The sequence below is a fragment of the Lolium rigidum genome, chromosome 1, assembly GCF_022539505.1.
Source record: "Lolium rigidum isolate FL_2022 chromosome 1, APGP_CSIRO_Lrig_0.1, whole genome shotgun sequence".
Lineage (NCBI taxonomy): Eukaryota > Viridiplantae > Streptophyta > Magnoliopsida > Poales > Poaceae > Lolium > Lolium rigidum.
The window spans coordinates 42,391,578-42,407,912 of record NC_061508.1 but is presented as its reverse complement, the minus strand read 5'-3'; the positions used below and the strand labels follow the sequence as shown (position 1 = coordinate 42,407,912).

General features: G+C 46.7%; 1 protein-coding gene across 1 annotated transcript; it reads left to right on the top strand.

The window, feature by feature from the left end:
• The first annotated feature begins 501 nt into the window (after window positions 1-501).
• Window positions 502-11,045, top strand: LOC124671803 (protein FLOWERING LOCUS T-like). Its single transcript, XM_047208133.1, has 4 exons — window positions 502-690; window positions 874-938; window positions 10,562-10,602; window positions 10,703-11,045. The coding sequence occupies exons 1-4, from the start codon at window positions 502-504 to the stop codon at window positions 10,927-10,929; spliced, it is 522 nt and encodes a 173-aa protein (XP_047064089.1). The 3' UTR covers window positions 10,930-11,045.
• Window positions 11,046-16,335: the final 5,290 nt, after the last annotated feature.

The window sequence follows — 16,335 nt, the reverse complement described above, 5'->3', positions numbered from 1 at the left end:
TATCAGGGAGCGGCAACAGATTCTGATTTAGTCTAGGACGGCGGAAAGGGACGAAGACGTCGTATCATTCGAAAAGTAGTCAACATTGAAAATGAATGGGGGCTTCATTGGAACCTAGGCATGTAAATCGCAGTAGACCATACCACTGCAAATGAGATTACCACACCAAGCTTTCACGTAGCAGTACTGGTAGCCACGTACGTCAGCAGGTTCCACGATGTCGCATCTCAGGACTTTTAGTCTAGTGTCTTTCAAGTTCTGATTAGTTTAGGAGATGGTGAAAAGGCAGACGTCTCGTATCTTGGGGAAGATATACTAGTCAACATTGAAAATGAATGGGGACTTCAGTAGTGGAACCTAGGCTTATAAATAGCAGTCCACCGCTTCAAATAGGAGTATCAACAAGCTTGCTTTCACGTAGCAGTAGCCAGCCACGCAGTATATACGTCTAAAACCTAATAAGTAAGCTTATAGGCAACAGGCGCACGGCCGGTGGCGAGCATGTCGAGGGATCCGCTGATCGTCGGGGGGATCGTCGGCAACGTCGTCGAGTACTTCGACGCGTCGGCGCGGCTGAGGGTGTTGTACAGCAACCGCGAAATCACTAATGGGTCCGAGCTGAGGCCGTCGCAGGTGGCGAACCAGCCGACGGTGCACATCACGGGGATGCCCGGATCACACTACACGCTCGTGAGTAAACATGCATTACTAACTATGCTCCCTCCCTTCCATCAAACATATCTTATATATTCATCTAAATTTAAATGTACATATATACTATATAATATCTAGATACATCCATATTTTGACAATTTTCACAAGACAGACTAATGCATAGATATTTTATGTTTATCTGTTCATGTTTGTTACTAGGTGATGATAGACCCTGATGCACCTACCCCAAGCAACCCTTCCCAAAGGGAGTACCTCCATCACCGGTGGAAAAAAGGGCTTCGGTCGCGGTTCGTAACTGCCATTGGTCGCGGTTGCGCAACCGCGACCAAGCAAGCGCGACTAAAGCCCACCCCCCTTTGGTCGCGGTTCTTTACGAACCGCGACTAAAGGCGCCTCCACGTGGCCGCCAGCGGTCCTTCGGGCGGAGGACCTTTAGTCGCGGTTCTCCTCGCCAACCGCGACTAAAGACCGCCACGAGTTTAGGGTTTTAGCCCCCCTAAACCTGGTTTCTTTTTAGTTTGTATTGTTTTATTTTCTTTTCTGTTTTATTTTAATTTTGAAGGAGTTTCACATATTCTACTATATACTACATATACATGCATATGAACGTACAATTTCAAACAAATTTGAAATTAGAACCAAAAAGAATTCAAGAGGAATTGACAATATATATTCAATATCGATGACCGCCATATACAATTTTGAACTAGTTTTCATACATATGATTTACCGCATATGAAGTTCTACGTCCTCTACATAGTGTTCTCCTCTAGGATCGATGACTTGCTTCGCGATCCATCCAGCTAGTTCCTCTTGAAGTGGTCGGAAGCGAGCTTCTAGACTAAGCGTCTTCCGAAGGTTATTCCTGCTAATGTTGTTCGGACACGAAATCCGCTCGAGAGGTGTATCTCCGGATCATCTCACAAACATAGTATCCACATAGATTGGTCCCCTTTGGCTGAATATCTTGGGTCGCAGACACTACCCTTTTCCACTCGTAGCTCTTTTTTGAATTCACCGACCTTTGTGTTTACGAACCGTGTCCAAACCCTACGAGGCAAAGAAAATTAAATGAACAAGAGAGTTATTAGTTACTTGATATTAGGAAATGAACAAAATAGGCCGATCGATATAGAGCGCAAGTGAATGAAAATATATATATAATTACTTCTGCATCATTTTTCTCAAGTCGGCCCAAAGCTTTGCATTCATATTCAGAGAGTCGTGGATGAGAACTGTGGAGTCGTGAAATTGAATTACTAGCGAGAATCCAGTGGAACCTGCGGACACGATACATGCACGATCATGCATAATTAACTCATCGATTAGCCACATACCTTGCATGGAGTAAACAAAAGAGAATGTGCTCAAGACAGAAACACTCACCCAAAATGGTAAGGAAATAGAATATCACTTTTGAGTTCCTGCCTTGAAAAAAACATCCACAGGTCGGCCTCCATGTCGGCGGGAAAATGTTGTAACACATATGAATTAACGATTTGTGGGTCAATGAACCCAACATCATGGATGTTCCTTATTATGCATTCCCGCTTCTTCATTCCGCATACACAACAAGATAGTTAGGACAATATATATATATATAGTGCAGGCAATGAACGAGATGGGGTAGAAATAAATCACTTACGAACGTAGCAACTGATGATAGATTTGTCGAGCTCGCGCAGATTGAAAAGCTGGAACAATTCACTCCGATGAATTTGTACATAGTAATGTTTGAAGTGATGCTCAGCTCTAACTTCCGCATAAATATAGTCTTTGGCGTTTTTTAATTTTATGTAAGCCTTGTACCAATTTAGCAGACCTGTCATTTGTGGAGGTAGATCCTTTTCCTGCGCAGGCTCGACGAGAGGCCCATTCGACACATATGTAATTACTACGTCCTTCATTCTTGGCGCCTCATCAAGGCCTAACACCGCACGAAGAGTGATACCTAAGTTGGCCGCTTGTTCCGTGGCACTCGCTACGGTCAATCCATGTCTTGCCGCAGCTGCTATGATTTGGGGGTCATCCGGATCGGCGGCTTTCACTATGAGAGGGGCGATGGATTGTTTACTCTGTTCCCCGAGCTGGGCAACTTGTTTCCCCTCTTTTTTACTTTGTAATTTTTTCTCGGCCTCCTCCAAGGCTTTCTTCTCCTGCTTCTCCGCCAACTCTTGCTTCTCCTTGAAGATGAATGCTTGCCTACGAAGTTCATGTGAATAGTAGTCAGGCAGATTCTTCGCGGCTTGGGACGGTTCGGTCAAAAATGACTTAGCCCACTTCTTTTGCTTGTCGAATATACCGGCTTGGGCTCGGGCTCTCTTTTCTTCTTGCAGTCCGCCTGCCATTTCTCATGCCGAGCAGCCACGGCCTTTGCATTTTCCTCGACACTAAGTTCCCAAGGTCTCGGGGTGAGAGGCTTCAGTGATGGCTCCGGTATCTTTGTGGTCCTAGGTACATAAGGATCCGGGTTAATAACCCAGGACTGCTTCTGCTTCTTTGCCGGGGGCGACTGCTTCTTCGCCGGAGGTGGACTGGGGGGCGGCGTGCCGCTACCCGCCGGAGGTGAATTGGGGGCGGCGTCGGGCCGACGTGAAGGGGGGGTAGGTGAACCGCCACCACCGCCGCCGCCGCCACCACCACCGGAGGGGGGTGGACTTGTTCGCCTTGGCGCCTCGTCTGGAAACTTGATAAACTTCTTTTCCGAGAGAATAAGCCGGCGCTTGACACCTCCAAGTCTTGTCTCCCCTTCGGGTGTAGCAATGTCAATCTCCAGTGTCCTCAAACCCCGGGACTATTTCCTCCACCGTGACACGAGCATAGCCATCCGCAATGGGTTTGTTGTGGTGGAGTGCTCCGAGCTCACATGACAAAGCATCGCCGATGGCTACCTTCGTGGACATGTTCCCAGTAGGATAATGCGGATGACATTCTTTCATCTCCTTTACATCGTCCACGGGGTAGCGAGGAGGCTCCGGTGCGATAATTTGGATCTCCGGTGCATCGGTAGCCGGCTGGACCTCCGTGGAAGCCACGCCGCTTCTCCGTCGCTGGCTTCCGAGATCCGTCGGATGATCTTCATGCGTCCAGCTGCCGATCTCTCCTGTACTAGTATAGACAGGGTTTTCTTCATCTCATCGACTTCCGATGCCAACCGCGCCACAACATCGGCATCCCGATCCGACTTTCTCTTACGGCTTCTGTAACCGTACGGGTCATCGTCCTGGGAGAACCCTTCTTTCCACGTAATTTTATTAAGTTTTAAGTTTGTTAATTACAAAGTTAATTTTATTAAGTTTTAAGTTTGTTAATTACAAAGTTTTAAGTTTTAAGTTTTAAGTTTCTGTGAAGTTAATTACAAAGTTTTGTTAAGCATAATTAAAATTAAAAATAACAAACAAAACATAAAAAAAAAGAAAAAAATCCGGCGGCGCCCTCTCGATCTCTCTTCTCTCCCTCTCTGTAACGCGCGTGTGTGGCTGGTCGGGGCGGCGCGTGCGTCGAGTGCGGCGGCGGCGCGCGTGCGCGCGCGGCGGCGCGTGCGGGCCGGGCGGCGGCGAGCGCGGCGGCGGCGCGTGCGCGGCGGCGGCGCGCGCGTGCGCGCGCATGCAAGCGGGAGAGCGACGCGGCCGGCGGCGCGCGCGAGGAGACGTACACACGTCGGCGCGTCGGCGTCGAAGGGCGGGGCGGCGGCGTCGTCGGCGGTCCGCGGCTCGGGCGTCGGCGTTGGTGCGGCGATGGCGGTGATCGGCGGCAGCACTTCGGGAGAGATCGACGAAAACCGCGCGGAGAAGAAGATGGGCGGCGGCGGTTCGGGCGCGCTATATATAGGGAGGGACCTTTGGTCGCGGTTGGTGTGGCCAACCGCGACTAAAGGGTACCCTTTGGTCGCGGTTGGCCACACCAACCGCGACCAAAGGCGTTTTCGCCCGAATTCCAGCGCTCCCGCGGAATCAACCTTTAGTCGCGGTTGGCCAGGCCAACCGCGACTAAAGGTCCTTTTCAAAATTTCTTTTCATTTTCAAAATGTTGGAAATACAAATAATAGATCAAAAAATTCATAAAAATAAAACTAATTCAATTCAAAATGTTAGAAATACAAATAATATATCAAAAAATTCAGAAAAATAAAACTAATTCAATTCAAAATGTTAGAAATACAAATAATATATCAAAAAATTCAGAAAAATAAAACTAATTCATTTCTAAATCTGTAAAATACAAATAATATATCAAAAAATTCATAAAAATAAAAATAATTCATTTCAAAATCTTAAAAATACAAATAACATATCAAAAAATTCAGAAAAATAAAACTAATTCATTTCTAAATCACGTAAAATACAAATAATATATCAAAAAATTCATAAAAATAAAAATAATTCATTTCAAAATCTTAAAAATACAAATAACATATCAAAAAATTCAGAAAAATAAAACTAATTCATTTCTAAATCTGTAAAATACAAATAATATATCAAAAAATTCATAAAAATAAAAATAATTCATTTCAAAATCTTAAAAATACAAATAATATATCAAAAAATTCAGAAAAATAAAACTAATTCATTTCTAAATCTGTAAAATACAAATAATATATCAAAAAATTTAGAAAAATAAAACTAATTCATTTCAAAATCTTAAAAATACAAATAATATATCAAAAAATTCAGAAAAATAAAACTAATTCATTTCTAAATCTGTAAAATACAAATAATATATCAAAAAATTTAGAAAAATAAAACTAATTCATTTAAAAATCTTCCCGCCTCTGTCTTTCCGGCGTCCGCCCCCTCTTCCCGCCTATGTCTTTCCGCCGGCCCCCTCTTCCAGCCTCTGTCTTTCCGCCGGCCCCCTCTTCCAGCCTCTGTCTTTCCCGCCTCTTTCTTCCCGCCAATTTCTTCCCGCCAGCTCTTTCTTCCCGCCTCTTTCTTCCCGTCACTTTCTTCCCGCCTCCTATCTTCCCGCTCCCATTTTTCCCGCCATTTCTCACTACATATATGTTGCCCGGCTTGGCCAGCATTATCACATCTCTACAATCTCTCATCACTCTCTCATGGCTTCCACCGCACCCACTCTAACCTACCAGGCAGGTGGAGGAGCTTTGCGCCTCGAACTACCCTTGCCCACCGGGCTACCGCGTCCCCGCCGGTCGGAGCCTAGCGCCGGCGGCGTGCCGGTCCCTCCCGTCCCTTAGGGTACTGCGCGCCGGGCAGCCATCACGAACCACTACTACCTCGACCTCATGCCGGAGCAGCGGATGAATCCCCGTTGGCATCCCGATAACCAGCATACTTGGGACGCCTTCTTCATCAATCGACGTGATAGGGCGCTCGCTAGGTATGAGGAGGACGGTCTGCCTCCTGGGAACTTCCACGAGGCCGGCCGTCGGCTATGGTGGTACGGCCGGACTGCAGGAGCGTCATGGACTACATCACGGCCGGCGATATCCCCGCCTGCGCTACCCTCGGTTCGAGCCACGAGCGCCGCCCGACGACAGCGACGACAACGAAGCGACGACGACGGCGGCAACTTAGAAGGCGACGACTACCGGTACAACGGCGGCGGCTATGAAGACTACGAGTATGCATATTATACGCCTAGGCAGGAGTATGACTAAATCACTCCAAATTTCATGTATCATCAGTGCTATCTCGAATCAATCGAATCATTCGAAAATGGACACGAAAACACATCACGGGCAATATAATTCACATGATCCATTCAACAAAGTTTGGTACAATAAATTATTACACATCATTTCTTCCCTTGTGTCCCTACTTGCTTACGATTGGGCCGTATCCATGGAGCATCCTCATCATTTAACTTAATGCTTGGATCGGTGTTCACTTTGAAGGGCGGAATTTCACCAAACATATTATAATCTTCGACATGTCTGTCTTGTCCTCCACTCCCACGATGTTTCTTTTCCCTGAAAGAACAATGTGGCGCTTTGGATCATCGCATGATGTACCGATCGTTTTCTTATCTTTCCGTTTCCTCGGTTTGCTACTCATGTCCTTGACATAGAAAACCCGAGCGACATCTTTCGCTAAGACGAATGGTTCGTCAAGGTAACCAAGATTGTTGAAATCCACCATTGTCATTCCGTATTGCTTTGGTCCACCTTTACCCCACCTCCTGTTAGCTTGAACCATTTGCACCGGAACAAAGGGACCTTGAAGGAGGGTCCATAGTCAAGTTCCCATATCTCCTCTATGTAACCATAATATGTGACCTTTTGCCCATTCTCGGTTGCTTGCATCAAAGCGGACACCATTGTTTTGGTTGGTGCTCTTTTTATCTTGGGCGATCGTGTAAAATGTATTCCCATTTATCTCGTACCCTTGGAAAGTCGTTATAGTCGAAGATGGTGTCTTGGCCAACATGTACAGGCTGATCTACAACCTCATTGTCACTCATTAAATGTTTTCTCAACCAACTGCCGAAAGTCTCCATGTGGGCCTTCCTAATCCGGGATTCGAGGCTTCCCGGGTTGTCCGAGCGTAAAATATTCTTGTGTTTCTCAAAGTACGGAGCCACCAAGCTGGAATTGGTCGAAGCGTGTGGTGTGCTTCGATCGGAGATTGGCCGTCCATACATATCGTTGATTTCCTTCCGATCGTGCCTTTTCCACTTAGTCTCCCCTCGTGCCGCGATCGAGGAAGACCAATCGGCTTAAGGTCGGGAACAAAGTCAACACAAAACTCAATTACCTCCTCATTTCCATAGCCCTTGGCGATGCTTCCTTCCGGCCTAGCACGGTTACGAACATATTTCTTTAATACTCCCATGAACCTCTCGAAGGGGAACATATTGTGTAGAAATACGGGACCGAGAATGGAAATCTCTTCGACTAGGTGAACCAGGAGGTGCGTCATAATATCGAAGAAGGATGGCGGGAACACCAACTCGAAACCGACAAGACATTGGACCACATCGTTACGTAACCGTGGTAGAACTTCGGATTGATTACCTTCGAGAGATTGCATTGAGGAATGCACATAGCTTCACAATGGCTACTCGAACATTTTCCGCGAGAGCCCCTCAAAGCAATCGGAAGCAATTGCGTCATAATCACGTGGCGGTCGTGAGACTTCAGGTTTTGGAACTTTTTCTCCGCCATGTTTATTATTCCCTTTATATTGGACGAGAATCCGGACGGGACCTTAATACTGCTCGGGCATTCAAAAAAGATGACCTTCTCTTCTTTGGTCGGAGCGTAGGCTGGCACGACCTTGAAACCATTCCGGATGCTGGTCATCGGGGTCTTTCAAGCGTTCTTTGGTCCCTGCCGTGCTTCCTTTGTATCATTTGTCTTCCCATACACGCCCAAGAAGCTTAGCAGGTTCACGCAAATATTCTTCGTAACGTGCATCACGTCGATTGCAGAGCGGACTTCTAGGACTTTCCAATATTCTAGCTCCCAGAATATAGATTTCTTCTTCCACATGGCTACGTGCCCGTCGGCTCCCTTCGGAACCGATTGTCCGCCGGGACCCTTTCCAAAGATGACTTTCAAATCCTTTACCATATCAAATACCTCAGCACCGGTGCGTTCCGCGAGCTTCGGCCGGTGATCCGCCTTGCCGTTGTAATGCTTGCCGCGCTTTCTTACGTTATGATTTTTGGGAAGAAATCGACGATGCCCCATGTACACGTTCTTCTTACAATTTGGCAAATGTACACTTTCGGTCTCATGTAAGCGGTGCGTGCATGCATTGTATCCCTTATTTGACTGTCCCGAAAGGTTACTAAGAGCAGGCCAATCGTTGATGGTTACGAAAAGCAACGCTCGTAGGTCAAATTCCTCTTCTTTGTGCTCATCCCACACACGGACACCGGGTCTGCCCCACAACTGTAAAAGTTCATCAACTAATGGCCTTAGGTACACATCGATGTCGTTGCCGGGTTGCTTCGGACCTTGGATGAGCACTCGGCATCATAATGAACTTCCGCTTCATGCACAACCAAGGAGGAAGGTTGTAGATGCATAGAGTCACGGGCCGAGTGCTATGGCTGGAGCTACGCTCGCCGAAAGGATTCATGCCATCCGTACTTAGACCAAATCTTATGTTCCTTGCGTCGGCTACAAAATCTTTAAACTCTCTGTCGATCTTTCTCCATTGCGTTCCATCTGCGGGGTGTCTCAACTCCCCGTCCGACTTACGGTCCTCTTTGTGCCATCTCAACAACTTGGCATGCTCTTTGTTCCTGAACAGACGTTTCAACCGTGGTATTATAGGAGCATACCACATCACCTTGGCGGGAACCTTCTTCCTGGGTTTCTGGCCCTCGACATCGTCACCGGGGTCATCGCCTCGATCTTATAACGCAATGCGGTGCATACCGGGCATTCATTCAAATTCTCGTATTCACCGCGGTAGAGGATGCGATCGTTGATGCATGCATGTATCTTCGAACCTCTAAACCTAGAGGGCGAGACAACCTTCTTTGCTTCATACGTACTTGGAGGGCAACTCGTTATTCTTTGGAAACATATTCTTCAACATTTTCAGCAAGTTTTCAAATCCCGAGTCGGCTACACCTTCCGTGCCTTCCATCTCAGCAAATCCGAGTGTGCAGCCCAGCTTTTTCGGACCATTATCGCATCCTGGGTACGAGCGACTTTTTGTGATCCTCTAACATGCGATCCAAATTCTCCCTCTCCTTTTCGGTTTCGCGGCGACTCCGTGCATCGGCAATGGTCCGACCAAGATCATCGGCGGGCTCATCACGTGCCTCTTCTTGATCACCTTCCCCTTCACCTTCCCCACCTTCGAGCATCATCCATGAAAGTATCACCGAAATGATCAAGATAGCTCTCATCGATGTCATCCCCTTCTTCATCTTCTTCCATTATAACCCCTCTTTCTCCATGCTTGGTCCAACAATTATAGCTTGGCATGAAACCATGCCGAATCAGGTGCACGTGAACTTCCCTTGAGGAAGAGTAACCCTTCCGATTCTTACGGTTAACACATGGACGAGATAACAAAACCCCACCGCTTGTTCGCATTAGCCACTACGAGGAAATCTTGCAAACCCGTAGTGAATTCGCCGGAGAGTCGGCTAGCGTACATCCATTGCCGATTCATCTGCATTATTATAATACAAAATATATAATTAACCATCGCATGCATTTGTTAAACTAATTAAATAGAAATTAAACAATGAACTACACACATATGCATATTTTATCAATGACACATATATATGAAAGGTTCAAGTGTGTTGTTGCTAACCGCGATCGAGGAGGAAAAAATAAATGAGGAAGCTCGATCAAGTGTGGCTCCGACACTTCATATCATGTTTGTTTCATGCTCTTGGGACATTTCATCAAACACCTTGTGTGCATAAGAAGAGCCAAAAGCAAACCTACACCCCTTGTGAAGTTTGTGAAGAGAAGTGGGCACCAAATGGCTAAGTGCTGTGCGCTGGCTGGTATATGTAGGGGAGGGGCTTTAGTCGCGGTTGGCCTGGCCAACCGCGATCGAAGGCCTTTGGGCCAGGCTCGAGGACATTTAGTCGCGGTTGGCCCGGCCAACCGCGACTAAAGCCCCTCACGTCCACCAGCTGGCCACCGAGCGCGCTGGGCCCAGGCCTTTGGTCGCGGTTGGGCAACCGAGCCGCGACTAAATCCGCCTTTGGTCGCGGTTTTTGCATTTCCGCGACTAATGGGGCTGGACGGAAGGCCTTTTTTCTACCAGTGCATTGGTAAGTGCATGCTGGCTATGCTTTCGTTTTTCGTCCATGGATGCAGAAATGCACAATTGCACACTGCACACAAATGCGAGCCACCTTTTGGGCGACGAAACCATTCATTAATTTATGTATATATACCAGCCAGTTAAGCTAATTGCTTCTGCATACATACATATATTAGGTTGGTCACAGACATACCAGAAGGACGTGACGTGCGCCATGGTAAGAATTCAACTTACGGAGTATATGTATCATGTGTCAATTGTCATCTCCAACTGTTCTGAACCATTATGTATTATTGATTGAGTTTTTGTGTGCGCAGGAATTGAGGTGGTGGCGTACGAGAGGCCGCAGCCGACGGCGGGGATCCACCGTATAGCGTTCGTGGTGTTCCGGCAGGCGGTGCACCAGACGATCTCGGCACCAGGGTGGCGCTCTAACTTCATCACACGGGACTTGGCCGAGTGTTACAACCTCGGTGGTCCGGTAGCGGCAGCCTATTTCAACTGCCAAAGGGAGGGCACCTGCGGTGGCCGTAGGTACAGGTGAAGCTAATTTGACCCATAGGGTGTTGTACCTACGTCGTGCATGATGACGTGCCATGGCTTCATCCAGATGCGATTAGACGAAATAACAAATTAATAAAGCCATGCTAGCTAGCTGATTTCAAATTAAGTTCCAATACATAATATGTAGGTCATCTCGATCGGCCGTACGTGTGTACTGTGCACCCAGTTGGTGCATGCTCCTAAGATTTTGATAATTTTATAGGTCAATATTGGTGTTGTTTTACACCCTGTAAGCGATTTAAGATGATATTTGAAAATAGAAGCTCCCTTGGGCATGGTATGTTGCTCGATCTTCTGGTCTCTTTTTCTGAGGATATGTTCATGATTTTATCTTATTCGGCGAGAGCTAGTTGACAATTTTATCAACATGATATCAATGTATAACATTTCCAAACTATAGTGAAACCATTTTTTTTGCGGGCATCTCAGTGAGTTATATGGGCCTGCTGAGATTGAAGGGAAAGAACACTGAATTGCTTTTCTTCTTTTAAAACGGAGGCAAAAGAATTGCTTCAAATATTAAGTAAGAAGAGATTTTCCATTTAATTTGAGAAAAAACTAGACGAAAACCGTTACAAACGTAGTCAGGAAAGACAACCAAGACACAACCCAAGAGACAAGCAACCTACTCCCATGAGATGAGCTCACATGATCATAGGGACGAACATACATACGATCCCAACAGGATACTCCTACGAGGCACTGACAAAAAAGTCACCCATGGCAAAAGGAAAACGCATTGACAGTGGCAACGAACACATCTATGATGACATGCCAAGACACTAAGGGTGTGTTTGGTAGCCCGTATCACCTCGAATTCACTTTCCCACATGAGATATCTCACCTCATCCAAACTGACTTGAGATTTTGTGCCGTGTTTGGTAGCCCATTTGTGTTGAGAGAATCTGAGCCAATACATTGTTTGGCAGCATCTCTGGGTTGAGATTGGCTCAAAACATTGGAAATTACAGACCAGTCCAAAATTTTACACAAAAGACCCTAAATAAAATTAAAAAAATCAATCGGGTCCATGTATCTGGAACACCACGGCAGTGGGCAGTGGAGCACCGGCGGCGGGCGGTGGAGCGCCGGAGGCGCGAGGTGGTAGCCGGTGGGCGGTGGTGCGCTGGCGGGCGGTGCTGCGCCCGTTGCTGCTCCTCCGTTGGAGATCAAGAGGGCGCCCGTTGCTGGTGCTCGGTGGCGGGGCAGCCGTTGCTGGTCGGCGGCGGCGCGGCCGTTGCCACTAGGCGCGCGTAGTTCAGGACACGGGAGGAGGGCGGCCGACGGGAGAGGCGGAAGGCGGCCGTCGCAAGGAGCGACGACGGAGGAGCCTCAGACTCGGCCTCGGCCGACGGGGCATCTGGAGATCGGCCGTCGCGTGATGATGAGGGCGCCGGCGCGATTCTTGCTGCTGCTCGGAGGCGGCGGCGGCTCCTGCTGGCGGCGGCGCAGGTGGAACGCGGGAGGAGGCTGGCGACGGGAGAGGCGGAGCGTGGCCACAGGAGCTACGGTTGTTGCAAATGAATGGAAAATAGATCGTGGTTGGGGTCTGGGGATGCTACGAGCCACTGCTACAGTTGTTTGCAGGACGAGGTGGGCTCGGTCGACCTAAGAAGCTCGATTCGAGCTTCCCAACTCGGCCTGGCTGACAGCTCTTTTCTGTATGAGGCTGGCACTGCCGTGATGGACCGAGCCGGGCTACCAATCAACAAATTGGCTGTTTATCTGGGTTGAGATGAGATTTTCTGAGCTCACCCGGGCTACCAAACACACCCTAAGAGACATCCATCAAGCAACACCTTGCATGTAGTGTTTCTCTTATTGCTTATGGGCTTGTTTGATTCCCCCCTTCACGGCGACTGGTCCTACTAGCGCCACCTCTGCTCTTATCCTGACTAGCCTTTTCCTTCAAGGGATGCCCTATCGTCTTGTCAGATCTAGGGTTAGCTAGGTCTGCAAGCTAGTCGAGTTTGAGCGCTTCAACTAGGCTTAGCTCAGCTCATATTAAAAATCGAACGAACTCTGATTCGAGCGAAAGTTGGCTCATAATCTGATGAGGACATCCCTACCTCACTACTACCTCCGTCATTGCTAGTTGAAGATGATCCTGATGTGAAGCTCAAGTCCAATGAAGTCAGGATTAGACCTATTACAAGGGCTCGTGCGAAGCTACTTAAACAACAGGTGAACTTGTTCCTAAACGATACTTTGATTGATGAGAACTTTATACTGCCTAAGTGTTATTACTTATGTATGATCAGGTATGAAGAGGGAGCAAACATCGCACGAGGAGGAGAGGAGCAGCTATACATGAAGATGGACGTGAAGCTGGACAAGGAGCTAGACATGAAGATATTCCATGGACGCACGAGGGAGGAGCGGGAGGCATGCGCGCCCGGTCCTTGGCCCGGTCCAACCGGACCACGCGCCGGACCCAACCCGGCGCCAACCGGACGACGCGCTGATGGCAATCGTACGGGTTACTACAGAGCACTTCCCGCGCCCGGTTTGCGCCCGGCGCCAGGCCTGGTTTGAACCGGCCTACCCGGTCCCAGGCCCGGTCGACCGGCCCCCAGACCGGCCGAGTCCGAGTCTGTCTCGACCAGATCTATTCTAGGTCGGTTATTTTCGTACTTTTTCGACCTGAGGTCGTCCTAAACTCCTATATAAGTGCCCAGGACGTCCCCAAAGTAGTTTTAGACCACGTTTAAGATAAACCCTAGTTCTTAGTTGTTTGCTATGCAAAACTATTGAATCCCACTCTCCAATTCGCATCGATCTGCAGTTTTATCCGCACCAATTCGTTTTGATCTGGTGTTTGTGCTACTGAAAGTTTGTGTGATCTGTTGTTCCATTGGGGATTAGAAGATTGCAATCTACCGCTTCGTGGTCGGCGGCTACGTGCGCAAGTGTGTGGAGTTACGAATATCTTGCAGGATTGAGATCTGTTGCATTGGCTACAGGAATCAATCGAGAGACTTCGTGGCGTCATACAAGTTATCTACACCATATCATCGATTTCCTCCGCTGCATCCATCGGGTGTTCATCACCACCCGTCGCTTACTGAGAAGATCGGGCAACCCCTTATCATAATCAGCTTGTAACGATGTCGAGTTGATCTCGAGCTAGTTTCGAGCTAAAAATGACAAGGAAATTTCCTATATTTGAATGCAATTTTTAACTAGTAAGGCACAAAATGACATCATAACAAAACATTAGAAAATATTATTCCAATTAAAATTAAGATAATAAAAATTTATGTAGTCAAACTTTGGTCGGAAGGCCTATGATAGCTTATTTATAGGGGCATGCCACGAACCATTAATGCCTAAAACTAACTGCTCACCATATTAACCTTCGATTCTGTTGCACATAGATGGAAGGAAAATATCATTTTCACATCATATAAGGTAGCAAGTCATTCTATTTATTTTAACATATTAGTGATTAGACATAATTATATTATTTCAAGCTAACAAGCTCAAATCAAGCGAGCGCTAGTGAACGCTCAAGATCAGCTCATTTTTAGGTTGAGCAATGTTAAACACTTATATTTGGCTCATTTCATTTTTAAAAAGGTTTACGCCAAGGTGATCCTCTATCACCACTTTTATTCAACATTATGGCGGATATGCTCGCTATATTGATCGAACGAGCTAAATTTGATGGTTAAATTGAAGGAGTGGTCCCACATCTTGTAGATGGGGTTTATCAATCCTTCAATACGCCGACGATACAATTTTATTGATGGAACATGATCTCGATAAAGCTCAAAATTTAAAGCTGATTTTGGCTGCTTTTGAGCCTTTGTCGGGACTCAAAATAAACTTCCATAAAAGTGAATTGTTCTGTTTTGGTGACGCTCAGGGCTCAGTCGCCGAACATTCGGAATTGTTTGGCTGTGGGCAAGGCCAATTTTCTATCAACTATCTGGGCATTCCGATTCATTATTAGAGATTAAGGATGACTGAGTGGAAACTAGTCGAGGAAAGACTTCATAAGAGACTTAGTAGTTGGAAAGGTAAACTGCTATCCCTTGGAGGAAGATTGGTTCTCATTAATTCAGTACTCACCAATATGGTGTTATATATGATATCCTTTTTCATTTTGCCAAAAGGTGTATTACACAAGCTCGATTATTATAGATCGAGATTTTTTTGGCAAGGGGATAGTGAAAAAAAGAAATATTGATTGGTCAACTGGTCTATCGTATGCCAACCTGAAGATATGGGTGGGCTAGGAGTTCACGACCTTAAAGTCAAGAACTCAGCCTTATTAGGTAAGTGCTTTTTTAAGCTACTAACCGAAGAAGACGTACGGCAGACCATGGTTAGAATAAAGTACATCGGTAACAAAGCATTATCCCATATCCTTTGGGAACCGGGAGACTCGTATTTTTGGGCTGTCCTAATGGCAACGAAGAAATGTTTTTTCAGATATGGTACTTTCATTATTAAGGATGGATCGCAGATACGATTCTGGGAGGATACATGTCTAGAGAATAGGTCTCTGTCTAAATAATATCCAGCGTTATACAACATTGTTCGTCGCAAAAGTGATACCCTTGCATTAGTAATGGCAACCTCACCTCCGACAGTGACGTTTAGACGAGATTTCATCGTCCCGAGACTTCTTGCATGGAATGCCTTACTGTTGTGTTTGGAATCCATCTAGTTGTCTGAAGGGCAAGATGAATTTCGTTGGAACTTACAATCCAATGGAAAATTCTCTATAAGTTCATTGTACAATGCCATTATCCAACCGGAAATACCAGTTGATAAAAACAAGAAGATTTGGAAGATGAAGATACCGCTCAAAATTAAGATTTTGGTTGGTATTTGCGTCACTAAGTAATCCTAACCAAAGATAATCTTGTGAAACGCAATTGGCATGAGAGTACGCAGTGTGTTTTTTGTCAACACAATGAGATGATTAAACACTTGTTATTCCAATGTCGCTTTGCCAGATCTATATGGTCATGCATCCAAGTAGCTTCTAATATGTATCCCCCGACTAGACATCGCAACCCGCAGATTAGAACTAGACTAGATACAACAACTCCGCCAACAGCGGCCCCTGTACACATATATTCATATAGTAAATTGCTAGCAAGACGTAGTGATCATCCGCCGCGGGGACGTGAACCTGGATACGTCGTGCCTTCTCTCGCTCCCGGAATCTCCATCGTCGCCTTCCGTCAACCCTAAGCCCCTCATGGTGGGCACTGCCGAGGAGCCGTCTCGACAATTGGCGTTGTCTGTGTTAAAAGCAACGACTGAATTTTGTAATCCGGGCGGGATCTCTCATCTTCGACAACAACATTCGAATCACGACTAAAGCACTTCAGATCTACGTCAGCCCACGCGCCTTGAAGCGCTTAACTCC

What these genes read in the sequence shown, in the direction of transcription:
- LOC124671803 (XM_047208133.1), top strand. Translation starts at nt 502, where the DNA reads ATGTCGAGGGATCCGCTGATCGTCGGGGGGATCGTCGGCAACGTCGTC. An exon ending in CCGGATCACACTACACGCTC is followed by an intron (nt 691 to 873) that starts GTGAGTAAACAT and finishes GTTTGTTACTAG; the next exon opens with GTGATGATAGACCCTGATGC. An exon ending in AGGACGTGACGTGCGCCATG is followed by an intron (nt 10,603 to 10,702) that starts GTAAGAATTCAA and finishes TTGTGTGCGCAG; the next exon opens with GAATTGAGGTGGTGGCGTAC.